Below are 15,698 nucleotides of genomic sequence, written 5' to 3'. Positions count from 1 at the left end.
GCTCTGTGGCGGCGGGAGAAGGGTAGGTGGAGATGGACGTGATAGTTTTGATATAAAGGAAGCTTCACCTGCTTTGTTTCTGCCCATCCTTTCTCAACAACCAAACCCCAAACACTTACAAGTTCACAACCCAATCAACAAGTCTCACACCACAACTCACGAGTCAAATCTCAATCCACGAACACAATGGCCCGCAGCAGCATCACGTTGGACGTCCCTTACATCAAGGCCACTCACAAGAAGCCCTACCCAACCATCTCGCCCCTCCGCCCCGAACTCAGCCAGGCCGGCAGAACCGTGGTTATTGTCGGAGGCTCGGCCGGAATTGGTTTTGCCATCGCCCGCGCCTTCGTGCAAGCCTCCTCTTCGCACGTCATCCTCACCGGCCGGCGCGAGTCTGCCCTCGCCAGCGCCGTGTCCGAGCTCCAAGCCGAGGCCAACGCCGGCACCACCGTCAGCAGCTTCGTGGCTGATCTCTCCGATCTGCAAGCCACTGAGAGGCTGTGGGATGGCTTTGCCAAGCAGGGGATTGAGGTCGATGTCCTTGTTCTCAATGCCATGACCGTGAGCGAGGGGGGCCCGCTCGTGCAGACGAAGCTGGAGGGGACCTGGAAGTCGTTCGAGACCAACGTTCGCGGACTGCTGGACTACTCCCAGCGTTTCAGCAAGCAGGGCAAGCAGGAGGGGAAGGCAAGCCAATATCCATCCGGGCCCTCCTAGGGCATCCTGACAAGCAAGACCCGGCTAACACCAATCAGTTCCTCGTCAACGTCTCGACCAGCAGCATCCACAACTTCATCACGGATCGCAACGGCCACCCCATCTACGGCCTAACCAAGAACTCGGGCTCGCTGCTGATGCAGCTGATCGCCGACGACGCCGACCCGAAAGACATGCAGGTCATCAACTTCCACCCGGGCGGCGTCTTGACCCCGGCAGCTCGCACTGTTGGCTTTAGCGAGGACCATATGGACTGGGACGATGGTGAGTTCACCAATGTGGTGCCTGGTGTGCGGTGTGCGGTGTGCTGACGTGCTGGCAGAGAACCTGGCCGGCCAGTTTGCGGTGTACTGCGCGAGCGCAGAAGCCCGCTTCCTTCATGGCAGATTCATCCCGGTTTGGTGGGATATTGACGAGGTGAAGAATGGCGAGGTTGGCAAGAGATTGAAAGAGGAGTACCATTTCTTGCGGATCGGGGTGGTGGGTCTTTAGGAGCAGTTGAAAGGTTTCAGTTGACGTTGTATGCTCGGCGGGATGACTGGAACGAAATTAGGTAGTTGCGAGTAGGTGGTAGTCAGTGGTAGAATTTGGAATAAGACCCCTTGATAATTTGGCCCTCGATATACGCGGCTTACTCGTGTTAGAGAGGCCCGACTAGTAGAAGTTTATTTATTGGCGGCCGCCACTTACGGCGTCCTCTCCATAACGACGCCCATGATGATAGCATGGAGACCCTGGGGGGTGTGGCGAGGTTTGCCGGGAGGGTGATGTGCCGTATGAGCTCCTTCATACGCACCTGCGCAGGAACTTGTCAAGTATGAGGGAGATACCACAATAGGTGTATGAGCCCGTATAAGTCCGAACAATAACATGGTTACAGTCAAATGGCCATATGCAGATCCTTTCCTTACATACATCATTATTCGAGATAGAAGAACTCCGATTTCAGTGCCCTATTCCTGAGCACGCCTGCTTCAGCCGTGTTCGCCGAGCCACCATCTCCATCGTTAGAAAGCCTCATAATCTCGTCGCACACCGCCCCACCGACCCGACATCTCCCAACGAACTGATACCGGGTCCCTTGGAGCGCTCTCCCTTCCAGCGCCCTGAGCACCACAAGGTGGAACAGGCCATAAAGTGCCACAACCAAGTCTCCACACTGCGTCCCCTGGGAGCAAAGCCCAAGGTTACCGTCGTCGGTAAAGAAGAAAGACATGCCGTTTAACGCAAATATCATCTCCATTTTGGAGTGGCCCCAAGGAATAAGCTCCGTCTGTTCATGCTTATTCTGCCGCAGTTCTTGGGCCACCTCGTTTCGGAGTTGGGACTTGTCGGGCGAAGGGATCAAAGCCTCGCAAAATTGCGTTAACGTCGGGCTCGAGGGGCGGGCTGGCTCGTGATTCCCGCCCCGGGCTGGGAACGTTTTGGCGTAAACTTGGTTCAGGCAAGCCCAAAGGGTTTGGAGCGGTACATCGCGAAGCTTCATGGAATCGAGTCCTTTGCCATTCCTGCCTCTCAAAAAGTCGTCGACGACCTGTGCATCTATAATCGTTGCCACCCTTGCCTCGCAAACGCCCGCGACCTGAAGGTTTTTCCAGTTATTCGTGTCCTTCATACGGACCAGCGTACGCCCAAACGGCTGATCCCATCGACCCCTTTCATATACTGGATTCCAGTCCTTGGAGGGGCAGTAGCTAAAATCCGGAGTCCAGCTGGGTAGCTCGGCAGGTCTTTCGGGCCGGGTATCGAACTTGGCCACGGAAAGAATGTCCAGCTTTCTGGTCGAGCGTATGACAGATGACGTGAACTTGGCGTAGGTTTCGCCGACGGGCGTCCTATAGTCGGGTTTGAATAACCCGGGTTGGAGGTCTGTCGCAATACCGGCCAGCGAGATGACTAGATCCCGTGGGTCCGTCGCGAAAAACTTACGCAGGGCGTCGAGGAGTTTCACAATCGTCATAGTATTCGAATCCCGCCAACTGACCAGATCCTGCCAGAGCGCAGGGAAGAGGTCGTGACCGCAAAAGTCGAGACTCCCAAGCGCCGTGGGCTCTTCCGCCACGATCCGAGCGAAGAGTTCGGCGACAAAGTTTCTGAGACAGCGTAGGATTTCCCAGCTTCCCTCAGTGTCGGCCACCCGAACACGGACCCGGTTCGCGGCAGCTACTTCCTGGATGACCCATACGCGTCGGAACCATGGTGTTTTGGCTATGGCTGCCATTCGGCGGAACATGCCACGAGGCAGGGCTGCTACCATCCACTTCCCGCGCGTCAAAACGGATGTGAACCAATCCCATACCTCGGAACTAGACGTTGCGATACGGGAGCGGTAGGTGTGAAGAGCATGATCGAAACCAGAAGGTGCGTCCTCGACACTGACGTGTAGTCTCGGGTCTGAGAGGAAGTCATAGAACCGTCAGAGCCTGTCTTTACCAAAGAAAGATTCTGGCCAGTTTTCTCCCGGCCAGCTGTCTATCGGCCAGCTGTCTCCCGGCCAGCCTATATCTACTTGTACTTTCACCGAGTGGGCGATGGGGTATTTGTCGAATACTGGCTGGGCTTCCGCTAAGAGGGCGGCGAATGCATGAATCTGCCCTTGCGGTGGTGACCACTGCTCCTTCGTGGCCAAGAACCACATGAATTGCTGTTGGGAAGGCCATCCCCCCTCCTCTAGCAACAGGTTCGTCAGCGCGATCTCGTAGTTCTCTGGGCTGAATACGCTTTTTTGCAGCTCCGGATCGGCCCCCAGCCAGACAACAACCGACGCGGCCGATCCAAAAATGAATTTCATGAAGCGGACCTGTCCCGACCGCTCATCAATGTCGCCCTGGTTGATGCAGAGCATATCAACCCAGAGGTAACCGTGCTCCCGGGTGCGGCGGAACGAGGTTAGTGCATCGTGCAGGTTGGTGGTGATCTGAAAGGCGACAGCGCGAGTCCCCACGACGCCGCAGGGCTCGTCGACATCAAGGATGCTCGAAGAATCCACCTCGCGGTCGTCTTCAAACACGACGGTGACGGGTGCGAGATCGTCGAGACTCCCCCAGCAATACGATAGTGCGCGATATTCGGGGTGGTTGGAACGGTTGCTCCGCACCAAGGTCACCGCGAGCCCATCATCGTCGCCGCCTGGGAGAACACGGAGGAGCCGGATCTCGTGGTGCTCCGAACGGAGGGGGTGATAGGAAGTGTAGTCGTTTGGGATGGTCCGGTGGGGGGTTGGATCCTCAGCCATGGTTCCGTCGGTGAAGGTGAGGGAGAGTGAAAGGGGTGAATCGGTTCAAGAGAGCGGGGTTTTTGAACTGGGTGTGCTGCCGTGCAGTTCCCGTCACAACAGCGCGGCATGGCCCCAACTGCTCATGTTCGGCCCGATCCCTCATCTTGGTCGGGTATAAGGTGCCACAAAGTTCTCGTCCTGCGTGTCGGCTGCGTCTGGTGTCTGCCTTGGCCTGTAAGGCTCTCTGCTGAGAGTGTGGCACAGCGTTACGTCCGTTGTTTAAAGCGCACATCTCAGCCGCCTTGCCTTTCGACAATACGTCCGTAGCTTGTATTTTTAAGCAGCGAGTCGCTCGGGAAGCGCTCGGAAATGGAGAGATGCATGACGCCAAAGCGGTTGTCGGCGTAGCACGGAAGCCGTCGAATTCAGGGGCCGTGGTGAGGAAAGTGGCATTATTTATCCTTTTAACTAGGTACCTTAGCTACCTAGGTACCCAAACCACCGCTGGAGCAGGTCCGCAAATGCGTTTGGCTCGCTGGGAAAGTCGCTTTGTGTCATCGCACTTGTGTCACAACCGGTGGTGTTAGAATCACACCAGACGACGATGGCGTTGAGAAAAAGAGCGAGGAAGACATACCTTGGTGATGATAAGAAGTTAGGGTCTCAAGCTTCGCCGAGTTATCAACCTGCCCTAAAACAAATGACCTACCTAAATCACCAGATAGAGACACGTCTCCATCCACCTAATAAGAGCAGGCAGGTTCGGTCTCCGTTGTTAGAAGGTGCGGGCTTCTTTCTCATGCCACTGTATCGGACCCAAAACGGAGAACGAGTGTGCATACACCCCACTCCCACCACCTCCTCTGGCCAGCAACTGGCTTTGGACTTTTTAAGCCGACAGAAAACTCTTAGGAGCAAAAATAACCGCGAGTGGCGGAAAAGGAAGGGAAAAGATTGATAATTGCTACCCTCAATACCACATTTGCCACAATTTCACCATATTTCCCGCTGGTTTCGATATGAATGCCGTTGTTATCCGAAGGGCGCGGATGTCAATTGTTGATGCGCACGCCAGAACAAGCGCCTGCAGGGTTTTGACACGAAGCGGGGATCGGCTGCTGCAGTGGCGGTCGGATGGCCGTCCCGAATGAGACCCCGCTTCACCACACAGTCCATCTCACAGTACGTAGTGATGGTTGAGGAATCGATCTAACGCAATTACAGTGGGACACAGCGCTAAACAACCGTATCAGCGGCCAAATGTAACCTGCTACGGTGATCATAAATACAGTGTTTAAACTTTTGAAATCATCCGATTACGATCCCGAGCCAAGACCACAAGCCCGGAGCTAGCAACGCACGGCAGCAGCTCCTTGCAACCGCACCACGGAGTTTTTTTGGCCGACTGCACACCGCAGCGCTTGCACAGTCAGCATAAATACAAAATCTTCAAGCCCCCTCGCTCTTTCATCCCATCCCATCCACACAACAAGTTATCTCTTTTACCTTCTTGCACGTAAGTTGGAGGCTGGAGCCGTGGGTAAGCCGGTGAAGAAACATCCACCCCCAAAAAAGGGAATGACGGTCGGAACGGACGAAACCCAGCCGCTGCTGCGAAGCGTCACCAACGAGGGGCAGCAAGTCTACACCAACCCTGTTGCCCCGCCATTGCAACAAGATGGCTCCGACATCGCCCAGACCACCATCGTCGACTTCGACCCCGACGGTGATGCAGAGAACCCGCTGGACTGGCCCGCTTCCTACCGATGGGTCATTGTGGGCATACTGGCCTTTACGGCTTTTACTGTGTACGTTCCCCCTTTTAACTTGGATATCCTTCTCAAACCACCCCCTTTCCCCCTTTTCCCCCCAAGCTGTTTACACACCCCTTATTAACCCCCCACACAGCACAATGACCTGCATCGGCGTGGTCCCCCTCGCCTCCGAGATCGTGCGGGACCTCTCCGCCTCGCCCAACCCCTCCAAATCCGCCAGCGTGCTGCTCGTCACCATCTGGGAGCTCGGCGAGGCCGCCGGCCCGCTGCTGATCGCGCCGCTCTCCGAGATGGTCGGCCGCTACCCCGTCATGAACGTGGCCAACCTGCTCTTCATCGCGGCGGGCGTGCTGGCGGCCACCGCCGAGAGCGTGCCGCAGTTTGTGGTCGCCCGCATGCTGAATGGGTTGGCGGTGGCCGGGAATGTGCTTAACCCGGCGATTGTGGGGGATATGTTTCCGAGTGAGGAGCGGGGCGGGGCGTTGAGTTTGTTGTTTTTGGCGCCGTTGGTTGGGGGGGCGTTTGGGCCGATGATTGGGAGCGCGGTGGCGGATTTGTATGGGTGGAGGACGGTGGTGTGGATGGCGGTGGTGTTGGCGGCGGGGTGTGAGGTGATGTTTTTGTGTTGTTTCCGTGAGACGTACAAGGTTGCGATTCTTCGGAAGCGGGTTAAGAAGATGGCGCGCCATCCTGAGGCGTCGGGCAAGACGTTCAAGACGGCGTTTGACGAGGCGGAGAGGCTCAGCACCGCGGGGTTCTCCGAGTGGAAGAAGCTGCGGGATGCGATTCTGCGCCCGGCTATTGTGCTATGCGGTAGTGGGGTCCTCATGGTCATGAGCTTGTTCAACTCGGTCGTCTTTGCCTTCTTTTACATCTACAGCACCACCTTTTCGGATATTTTGATCGACCTCTACAGGCTGTCGCCCGTAGCCGTGGGCTCCTGCTTCACCATCTTCTGTAAGCCCCTCCCCATCACACCCCCGACGAACATCTCAACAACTACTAACCCAACCCCCCACAGCCATCGGCTCCACCATCAGCGTAATCATCTGCAACCGCACACTCGACCGCATCTACGTGCGCATGCGCTTCACCCACAAAGGCGTCGGCAAGCCCGAGTTCCGGCTCCCACTCGCCATCATCGGCGGGTTCGCGCTCCCCATCACAGTCGCAGCCTACGGGTGGGCGGCGCACTTCCGGCTGCCGCTCGTGCTGCTGCTCTTTTGCGTGTGCGCCATGGGCACGGCCCTCATGCTCGCCACCATCCCCGTCATGGCCTACGTCGTCGACGCCTTCGGCCTGTTCTCCGCGTCCGCCATGACGGGCATCATCGTCACGCGCTGTCTGATGAGCACGTTCCTGCCGCTGGCGTCCGCGCCGCTGGTGGAGCGCTGGGGGTTTGGCTGGGGGTTTTCGGTCCTGGCGGGGCTGAGCTTGCTGTTGGCGCCGATTCCTGTGGTGATGTTGAGATATGGGGAGCGTTGGAGGAGGGGTTCGAGGTATAGTCGGGATGAGTGAGGTGTGTGAAGTCATGATGGGTGGGGGGTAATGGGACGGGGCTGGGTAATGAGGGTTCTTATGATATTATGGGGCTCAAAACGATATTTATCACGATAATGACGGGAGCAGAAAATGGACGGTTATTGGGTATAGATATGCTGGGGATGGAAAGAAAATAGGGGTCTATCTTGGGGGTGAGAGATCATATACGAGGCGTTCCCGGCCGTTGTCAACCGTTATCCTCCTTGCCTCAAAAGGTCCCGATAAGGAGCCGTTTAGTAACGACCTATTTTCAGTTTAATCCTTTTCTCGCTTTGAGGTGCGTCTAACACCAGCTTCTAGGCGGCACAAGCGCTTTTGCTTGGGTCCTTTGGCTGCATCTAACCTCTCCTTCATCGCTACAACCAGCTTGTCCACCCTCTCTTTCAACGACTGTACCTCCTCTTCCACCTCGGTGAGACTCATGTTGTTGACTTGAAGTCCTTTGTCGAGTCTCTTTTGTTCAGTGGTGAGATGTATGTCTTATTCTTCTCCCAGTATCATTTCGAAAGTCTCGAAATCCTTGGCAGTCGCCGCAAAATCTTTCAAGTCGTCCGCCAAGTCGCGGAAAGCCTTGCCAAGTCGCTCGCCGACATCCAAATGCTGCTTTGTGTCATCCATTGGATGTTGTTGTCTACTCGATGGGTCGGTTGAAGGGAGTAGTTTTGTGACGAAACAAGGTGGACGAGGGAGGGATTGGCGAGGACCTTTAATGGTGACTTGGTAGGCGAGTTTATATAGGGTTTATCCAACAACTACCCCTTCGATACGAGCTTTGGTGTTTTATAAACATATTCACTGGTATTGGGGGATCTAAGGAGAATATATGGGAGAGAACTGGAATTCGGACACGACGGGACTTTTACTCAGTTCTACACGGTATCAATCCCACGACTGCACGGCTTGCGAGGAGGATCCTCGACTGGCTGATGGACTCGGGGAGGCTGCCGATGTACAGCTTGGCCAGGAGGCTCGAGCTGGAAACGGCGGCTTGAAGCGCCCCCGTTCGGAGGCCAGGAGGCCTCCTCTCTTTGTATACGTAGACTCACCAGAACGCATCGTTCCTTGATTGTTGGTAGGGGTTTTTCACCCGGCCCGGGAGGGCACGGTTTTCCTGTACACTAAATAGCAGAGGGTCCGGCACGCCCTAGGGCATAGCGGAGTATGAATAATATATATAATATTGCGCTGCTCGTTTGGGCTTGAACTGCCTATATTATCCCTTTCTTCTCGTTCTGTTAACCTTTGTTGATTACTTAGGTAGGTAGCAGTTCGCCCCGGACCTACCTGTTCGTGAGGCGACGAGGCCCGGCCGTTCTATCCAAAAAGGGGTCCGATGATTCAGCAAATAGTATTGACACATTGGCTGAAGATCCAATGATAAGCTCGACGAGTTATAAAGCGGAATTAAACCCATCCTCTAGCAGCTCCTCTGGATTCTGGTACGCCGATATTGAGTCTTGATCCTATTTGTAATAGAGCACGTTGTAACAAATTGAGGCCTTGGTAGGCTCTGATCAACTTGGTATGCTGGAAAGGGGTTTCTCCTTTATGATAATATTTACCAGTTTTACCTTTTTGTTGAATAGGTACCTAAAGAGCACGTTCTACCCTTTTACATTTCCCATTGTTAGAAGCTGCTAAAAGTGTGATAGAAGCATGATGTGCTCCTGTCCTCGGTAATTAGAAGTTTCCTCGGTAGATCTATCGCCGTGCTTGTATAATATTAAGGGAAACTTCTCTTCATCCTTCTCTTTACACTTCCATCACCAAAATGGAATATTCCCGTTATGGCGGTCAAATTCACGCTTCTTGCTACCAACGGGCAGGACCGGAAAAGCCGTCTGTATAACAATACCCTTCAGTCGACCAAGGGAATCGTCGTTCTCGGAACGTTGAAGACTTACCACAGCTTCTTATAGAAAGTAACGTTACTCCAGAACTCGCCATCGCTGGGGAGATAGCCAGGAAATGGTTTAAAACCCTAATTATATGTTGCCGGCACGCATGAATTACATTCGCCACCTACATGTACCCAGGTAGTATTGTAACGAGTGATAAAAATGTCGGAAATAAAAGAATCCTTCTTCTATAGGTATGTACTTGCCCCCGATGAAGCAAAAAAGGGAAAGTTGTATACTGAGTGGGATTATGATTGAGCAATAAATGATTCCAATAGCCGTGCAATTGCCTATCATATGTGAGTAATAAAACATATATATGACGATCATGGTAGGGACTAAAAAACGGATACTTACTAGGTATAGATAAGGTATGGTATGATTTTGGTGAAAATGAAAGAGGGGCCCGTCTCAGCGGGTGAGAGATTATATACGAGGGGTTGCCGGCCGTTGTCAACTGTTATCCAGGTCCTGTCTCGAAAGGTCCTGAGAAGGAGCCGTTCAGTAATGTCCCTCTCGGTTTAATCGGTTGTCAATCCATACTTGCACACGAAATCAGCTACCAGGCGACGACGGCGCTCTCGCTCGGCTATTTCGTCGGCATCCATCCACTGTTTCATCGCTACCAACAACTTATCGCCCCGATCTTTCCATGCTTGTAATTCCCCTACAGCCCAGGCGAGAGTCTTGGCTTTGCGTTGGATTGTTAGGTCCCGTCTCCTTTCTTCAATGGTGGTGAAGTATAGGTACGTTATCTACGTCATCTCCCAACATCATTTTCAATTTCTTTGTAAAATGTAGGAAATCTAGTGCCAGGTTGCAAAAGTCTTTTTCATGTAGAGGTGTCAGGCCCTCAAGATCCGCCTTCTCCATATCCGCGCCGTTGTTGAGGAGCTGTTGCACAACTGCCTTGCTAGCAGCATGCAATAGGGGTGTCTGGCCACGAACATCCGCCACATCAACAGCAGCACCCTTATCGAGGAGCTGCTTTACGACTGCCTCATGCCCAGCCAAGGCAGCCAGCGACAACGATGTCTGGCCATTACCATCCGCCACGTCGACGGCCGCACCTTTGTCGAGGAGGTACCGCACAACCTCCTTATACCCCTTCCCCGCCGCAAATAGCAGCGACACCCAGCCGCCCCTGTCTTCAAGCAACAGATCTATCCAAGCTCCCCAAGTTTCAGGACTCGATCCTGAGTTATCCGACTCTTTTAGGGCCATCGCACCAATGTCTACTGACTTCTGCAGCTTGTTTACCCCCTCTTTGCCTCTTTTGGCTGACTAAAGCATCCGTCCCATCGTCCACCATCTTGTGGCTCTATCGAGGTCTCTTTGTGACTGGGTCCTTTGATGCAACCCTGTTAACGGTCGAGTAATCGCCGTGCGGCCGAATGACTGTCGGCGTTGATGCCCCTTGGGTACTAGGGGGTGATGGGACGGGGCTAGGTAATAATGGTTATTATTATATTGGACTAAAAAAACATATTTATCACGATATTGAAGGGGAGTCGAAAATGGATAGTTAGGTACGTAGATATTGTTAAGCCTAAGTGTGACGAACCTACTCCAGGATCCTATCCTGTTAGGGTTCAGATTCGGTGAAGGTAATCTCTGCAAAGGATGCTTAGGTTCGGTGCAGCCAAAGGGTGCACAACAATAGACTTGTCTCAACAGTAGGCTTGCGAGCTTGTAGCGAACTGTAGTTGTGATTGCTAACTGGAGAACTCCCAGAGCTCTCCAGCACGAATGACTATATACTATCTGAGTTTGCATGTTGCATGCTGATAGTCTAAGGTAGCCCGTCTACCATGATCTACCTGGTAGCCCATGATAGCCCGTCTACCATTATCTACCTCCTGGGTCGTTGTAAATGATTGGCTGGCGCAGCCCCGCTGCGCCCCGCTCGGCCCGTCTCGTGGCCGATTTCATGACACTAAGATATGGTTAAAGGAGAAAGCGGGGGCTGTGTATGTCAGAAAAGCAGGAGATAATACATGAGGCATTGGCGGCTGCTAGCAACCCTTCGTTATCTTCTTGATTCAGAAGCTGGCAATGAAGACCTCAATAATGGACCTCTTTGTTTCGGTTTAATCCGTTGTCGGATTCTTCGTCTCCAGTGCCTCGCGGTAGAGGTGCATACCGGGTTTTCCTTGGGCCCTCCACTTTGCCCTCTCTACCTCCAACTCGCTAAGCCTCTCTCGCACTCGATCCAGCGTCCTCTTGACCCAGGCGATGGTCACGTCGTTGCGCCCAAACTCGTCATAGTACGCCTCCTCTTCGCCATTTTTTATCTTCTCCACGTCATACACTCTGTGCGCGTCCCTGTCCAGTGCTTCTTCCCAGTTTTCCATAAACTCTGCGGCGTCGCTGGACAATTCACGGAGAGCCTGCTTGTTATTTTTAGCAAGTTCCAGGCGCTGCTGTGTGTTATCCATTGTATATCGTCGTCTACTCGATGGCTCGGTTGAAGCGAGTAGCTTTTCGATGAGTGGAGGATGAAGGGCTTATAGGCGAGCTATGGAGATGTTGGGGATGATGGGAACACAGTTGATTGCCTATCCAGGTTGGTAGGCAGGCGATATTATATATTGTTTACCCAACGACGCCGCCCCATCACTTTCGTATCTTGCTGTTTAGGAAGAGTCTACTGTTCTATGAACAGGTGCCTACCTACTTTATAAACATTGACCCGATCGATATCATCTGATACAGTGCGGGTCCGCTGTCTCGAGCCTTTATTGCCTACCTTGTTACAGTGTATCTTTTACATTGCCTGGTGCCCTAGGTACATCGATCGTCTGTTCATTTCTTCAAGCCTTCATTTCTGTGACACTGATTCAAGACGGTTGGAACAAACGGCTACAAGTTGTCATTCTAGAATTGGGGGCCAACATACATGTACCAAGTTGATTCGACTTGTTATTCACCTGGCTTCGCCACCAACCTTAATTTAGACGCGTATGCACGAGCCATCGGCCATGGACCCTGCGACAGGTAGGTAGGTAGGTAGTGTTTATTCTTGCCTAACGACATAGTCTCGCAGCTCCCGTAGCAAGTCGTGAAGCTCCTTTGGCGTCTCGTGCCCTATCCGCTGGTAATACGGTGATGTCCTGTCCTTTCCCTCCCGAGCGTGCTGCAACAGCGCCCTTGCAAGCCAGCAGTACTCGCCGCAGTGCCTGACAAGACCGCTAGTCCGCAGCTCTTCGTCGTCAAGGCGACTCACAGATTCCTGCCAGAGTTCCTGCCACCGATCTGTCGCGCGTTGGATGGCTGGTATCGTCGTCTGGAGAACTGAAACGAGGCGCGAGATGGCGATCATGACTTGGATCGCTCCTAGTCTAAGCTAGTGGGGAGGGAACGACGGAGAGGGGAGCCGTACCTGTGACCAAAAAGTAGAGGTCTAATAAAGAGACGTGCTTCAGGGGGAAGTCCTTGGCGCCGGACCAGGACTCAGCCATTAAGGCATCAGCGCAGTCGCGGAGTGATGCCGTTCGCCGCCAGCAGCCTGGTCCGTTGGCAGCTATGACCGCCTCAAACTCGGTAGCGTTATTGGCCTCCCACAGATCCGGCAGCGAGGGCAGGTCACCCGTCATCTCGTGGATTGTCGCCAGCCCGGGCTGGTGGGTCACTCCACCCTGTTGCCAGTCGCCTATGAAGGTCCAAGTAACGATTCTTCCGTTGTTAGCACAGTTACTCGGGGTGGGGAAGGGAAGACGCAAAAAGACAAAACAAAAACAACCAACACACCTAATCCTTGTCTCCTCCCTCACCCACCGTCCCCAATCCACTTCCCCCTCACCATGGCACGCATGCCGGGCCCTCGTCAACCCAAGCCTCCTAGCCGCCACCACCAGCGCCGGCCTTCTGGTCGCCCACGCCCTGCTCCTCAACGCTGGATTATTCATGATGAACTGCGCACCATGGATCAGCAGCGCGGCCTGAAAGGTGCCATACAATTCCATCTCCCTCTCTCCATCCCCCCCAACACCAATACCACCATCCTCATCCCCCTCCCCCTCCCCCGCCCCAACACTCCTCACCCCCCCTTCCACCCCCTCCACCAACCCCTCCAACCTCCGAAACACCCACTCCTCCACCACCGCAAAAAAACCCCTCACCGCTAGCACACAATCCCTCGGCGGCGCATACAGCGCCCCACACACAAACACGGCCAGCCGCAACGCCGCCGGCGACGTCTCGGCGTCAAAGCTCGGGCGGTGCACGAGCGGCAGGTGGCGGTGCGTGTAGCGGAAGTAGGTGGGCACGAAGGCGTCGCGGTGGGCGCGCGTGAAGACCTGGGTGGCGAGGGCGGCGTCGTAGGTGCCGTTGTAGGGGGGGTTGGTGGTGGTCGGGGTGGTGGTGAGGGTGTGGTGCAGGGTTTGGATCTCGGTGAGGAGGGGCTGGAGGGTGGGGTCGATTCCGGGGGGTGGCGGTGATGGGGGGGTGGTGGGGGATGGGTGGTCCGGGGGGAGCGCGGTGTTGCTGGTGATGGCGTCCGGGTGCGGCTGGTCGAAGAGCCAGGTGAGGAAGAAGCCGTCACTGATGGCGGTGCTTTGGTAAGGGTCGGGGTGGAGGGGGATGTCTGGTTGGAGCTCGGCGCTGGGGAGCTCGTCGCCGCGGCTCGGCTCTCCGAGGAAGGCTTCGAGCATGGAGCCGGCTTTGGGGTTTGTGAGACTGAGGAGGAAGGCTACGGGGATCTTGGTGCTGTAGTCCTGCGAGGAGGCGGGTGACTTTACTACAGTGCTGGCACTCGGAGCAGCTGCTGCTGGGTCGGTGGTAGAGTTGGCTATGGCGCCGTGGACCCTTGTGTAGACGCAGGTCATTCCACGAGAGTGGCAACGAGCACACGGTGTACTCCCGTCACAGGCGAGCTTGCTGCGGAAGCAAGCATCGCACGCTTTAGCTCTCTTGCCTCGCTTGGCCGGGGGCGGTCCATCGTGATTCTTGTTGTTCGGGCAAGTCTGGTAATGTTTTCGCCACACATCCCTGCTCGGGTGTTAGCGGGCTACCCAGTGGGAGGGAAGACCGTGAACTACTCGTCGGCAGAGTGGAGAAGTTGGAATGGGAAAATAAGAACTATACCTCCTGCCAAACGTTTTGCCGCAGTACTGGCACTTGAACTCCTCAGACCCCGAGTCTAACCAATCTTGTCAGCCGTGTCAAGGGCGGCAACATCCGACAGGTACCGGAAGGGTGTCTTTCTGAGTGGATAGACTTACGGGTTGCTTCGTGCCTGCGTAGATGGCTACTGTGCTGGTATTCCCTACCGCACGTGGTACAAGCGAACCCAGTGGGCCGGAACGGCGGCATTTTGATTGTGAAGCACACACAAAGTGCAGTTGGGGGGCTTGGGGGGTGTGGGTTGATGCCGAGAAGTGGGCGAAAGCCGATAGGATTTGGCTTTTATGGGTCGGAATAAACCCACAACGGCTTGGCTCGGGGAGACACGGGCCCGTGTAAGTCAGGGGTGCTCGCGCCCGCGCACTGTCTTTGTCTACCAAAATAGCAAGCATTATACAGTCCAAAGTCGAGGTCAGCACACGGTTACGATGCTCCCTTTTCCAGGTCTCTATGGTGGAATGAGCCGCCATATGTATTATTTGGACGCGAGGTCCGTTTTCTTCTGTTCTATTTTGTTTATTCCAGGGGAGATAGTACTACCATAATACCATACTCGACCAAGGACGTCTAGACTCACGCCATGCGTCCACATACACTCATCAAGTACACGGCATCACTGCCTCGTACCGGATTACTACCAGCTCTTCCCATCGCCCCAGGCAAACGATACAACACCGAGCAGACTTCACCTGCCCGGCAACCTCGCATTCCGCCTCCTGTACGACCGACACTAGCTGTGTCCACCGAGAAAAGACCAAACTCTGTGACGGAATATGCCTTGTGAGTGAGCAAGATTCCTCTGTCCTCGACTCTCACTTACGTGATACCTTGTAGATCAACACTGGACGGTCTTATCAACTGGGCTCGGCAAGGCTCCCTCTGGCCCATGTCCTTCGGTCTTGCCTGCTGCGCCATCGAAATGATGCATCTTTCCATGCCGCGTTATGACAACGATCGGCAAGGGATTATCTTCCGTGCCAGTCCGCGCCAGTCGGACGTCATGATTGTAGCCGGCACGCTAACTAACAAGATGGCGCCGGCGCTGCGCCAAGTCTACGACCAGATGCCCGAGCCCAGATGGGTCATCAGCATGGGGAGTTGTGCCAACGGGGGTGGCTACTATCACTACAGCTATTCGGTTGTTAGGGGTGTTGATCGTATCGTACCCGTGGATATCTATGTACCTGGGTGCCCGCCTACAGCTGAGGCGTTGCAATACGGCATCTTCCAGTTGCAAAAGAAGATGCGCCGGACGAAGGTCACAAGGATGTGGTACCGGAAGTGAGGAAACGTTCCCGGCAGGCTAGATTAGAAGGAGTTGGTTACGGCGTATTCTTAAAGGATCCGGATGTGAAGGGAGGACCGAAGGATGAGTGTTGTATTAGCACGACATTTGTATCAAAACCGCAAATCCAGTTCAAA

The 15,698-nt window shown here is 54.5% G+C and overlaps 7 protein-coding genes across 7 annotated transcripts; 4 read left to right on the top strand and 3 right to left on the bottom strand.

Annotated features, from left to right (window-relative positions):
• Window positions 1-186: 186 nt before the first annotated feature.
• On the top strand, window positions 187-1,031 carry F5144DRAFT_593710 (uncharacterized protein; the record flags this gene model as incomplete). The annotated part of the gene is made up of 2 exons (XM_066790494.1): window positions 187-690; window positions 759-1,031. The coding sequence occupies 2 exons, from the start codon at window positions 187-189 to the stop codon at window positions 1,029-1,031; spliced, it is 777 nt and encodes a 258-aa protein (XP_066640898.1).
• Window positions 1,032-1,639: 608 nt separating this feature from the next.
• On the bottom strand, window positions 1,640-3,955 carry F5144DRAFT_593709 (uncharacterized protein; the record flags this gene model as incomplete). The annotated part of the gene is made up of 5 exons (XM_066790493.1): window positions 1,640-1,826; window positions 2,091-2,527; window positions 2,618-3,114; window positions 3,154-3,203; window positions 3,531-3,955. 5 exons carry the CDS (start codon window positions 3,953-3,955, stop codon window positions 1,640-1,642), a joined length of 1,596 nt encoding a protein of 531 aa, XP_066640897.1.
• A 1,413-nt stretch (window positions 3,956-5,368) lies between these two features.
• F5144DRAFT_273751 (major facilitator superfamily domain-containing protein) lies at window positions 5,369-7,435 on the top strand. The gene is made up of 3 exons (XM_066783650.1): window positions 5,369-5,745; window positions 5,846-6,669; window positions 6,734-7,435. The coding sequence occupies exons 1-3, from the start codon at window positions 5,516-5,518 to the stop codon at window positions 7,228-7,230; spliced, it is 1,551 nt and encodes a 516-aa protein (XP_066640896.1). The 5' UTR covers window positions 5,369-5,515; the 3' UTR covers window positions 7,231-7,435.
• Window positions 7,436-9,638: 2,203 nt separating this feature from the next.
• Window positions 9,639-10,802, bottom strand: F5144DRAFT_613373 (ankyrin repeat-containing domain protein). The gene is made up of 2 exons (XM_066791748.1): window positions 9,903-10,802; window positions 9,639-9,741 (listed from the first exon to the last, which is right to left on the bottom strand). Exons 1-2 carry the CDS (start codon window positions 10,374-10,376, stop codon window positions 9,712-9,714), a joined length of 504 nt encoding a protein of 167 aa, XP_066640895.1. The 5' UTR covers window positions 10,377-10,802; the 3' UTR covers window positions 9,639-9,711.
• Window positions 10,803-11,120: 318 nt separating this feature from the next.
• Window positions 11,121-12,058, top strand: F5144DRAFT_273735 (uncharacterized protein). The gene has a single exon (XM_066783649.1). It carries the CDS (start codon window positions 11,150-11,152, stop codon window positions 11,621-11,623), a length of 474 nt encoding a protein of 157 aa, XP_066640894.1. The 5' UTR covers window positions 11,121-11,149; the 3' UTR covers window positions 11,624-12,058.
• Window positions 11,896-14,510, bottom strand: F5144DRAFT_652099 (uncharacterized protein). Its single transcript, XM_066793052.1, has 5 exons — window positions 14,375-14,510; window positions 14,238-14,292; window positions 12,903-14,141; window positions 12,535-12,827; window positions 11,896-12,485 (listed from the first exon to the last, which is right to left on the bottom strand). The coding sequence occupies exons 1-5, from the start codon at window positions 14,463-14,465 to the stop codon at window positions 12,169-12,171; spliced, it is 1,995 nt and encodes a 664-aa protein (XP_066640893.1). The 5' UTR covers window positions 14,466-14,510; the 3' UTR covers window positions 11,896-12,168.
• A 196-nt stretch (window positions 14,511-14,706) lies between these two features.
• Window positions 14,707-15,693, top strand: F5144DRAFT_273725 (putative NADH-ubiquinone oxidoreductase subunit B). Its single transcript, XM_066783648.1, has 2 exons — window positions 14,707-15,056; window positions 15,111-15,693. The coding sequence occupies exons 1-2, from the start codon at window positions 14,857-14,859 to the stop codon at window positions 15,559-15,561; spliced, it is 651 nt and encodes a 216-aa protein (XP_066640892.1). The 5' UTR covers window positions 14,707-14,856; the 3' UTR covers window positions 15,562-15,693.
• Window positions 15,694-15,698: the final 5 nt, after the last annotated feature.

The sequence above is a fragment of the Chaetomium tenue genome (assembly GCF_020726465.1).
Source record: "Chaetomium tenue strain MPI-SDFR-AT-0079 chromosome Unknown F5144scaffold_5, whole genome shotgun sequence".
Taxonomy (NCBI): domain Eukaryota; kingdom Fungi; phylum Ascomycota; class Sordariomycetes; order Sordariales; family Chaetomiaceae; genus Chaetomium; species Chaetomium tenue.
This window is presented reverse-complemented; position numbering and strand designations above follow the sequence as displayed.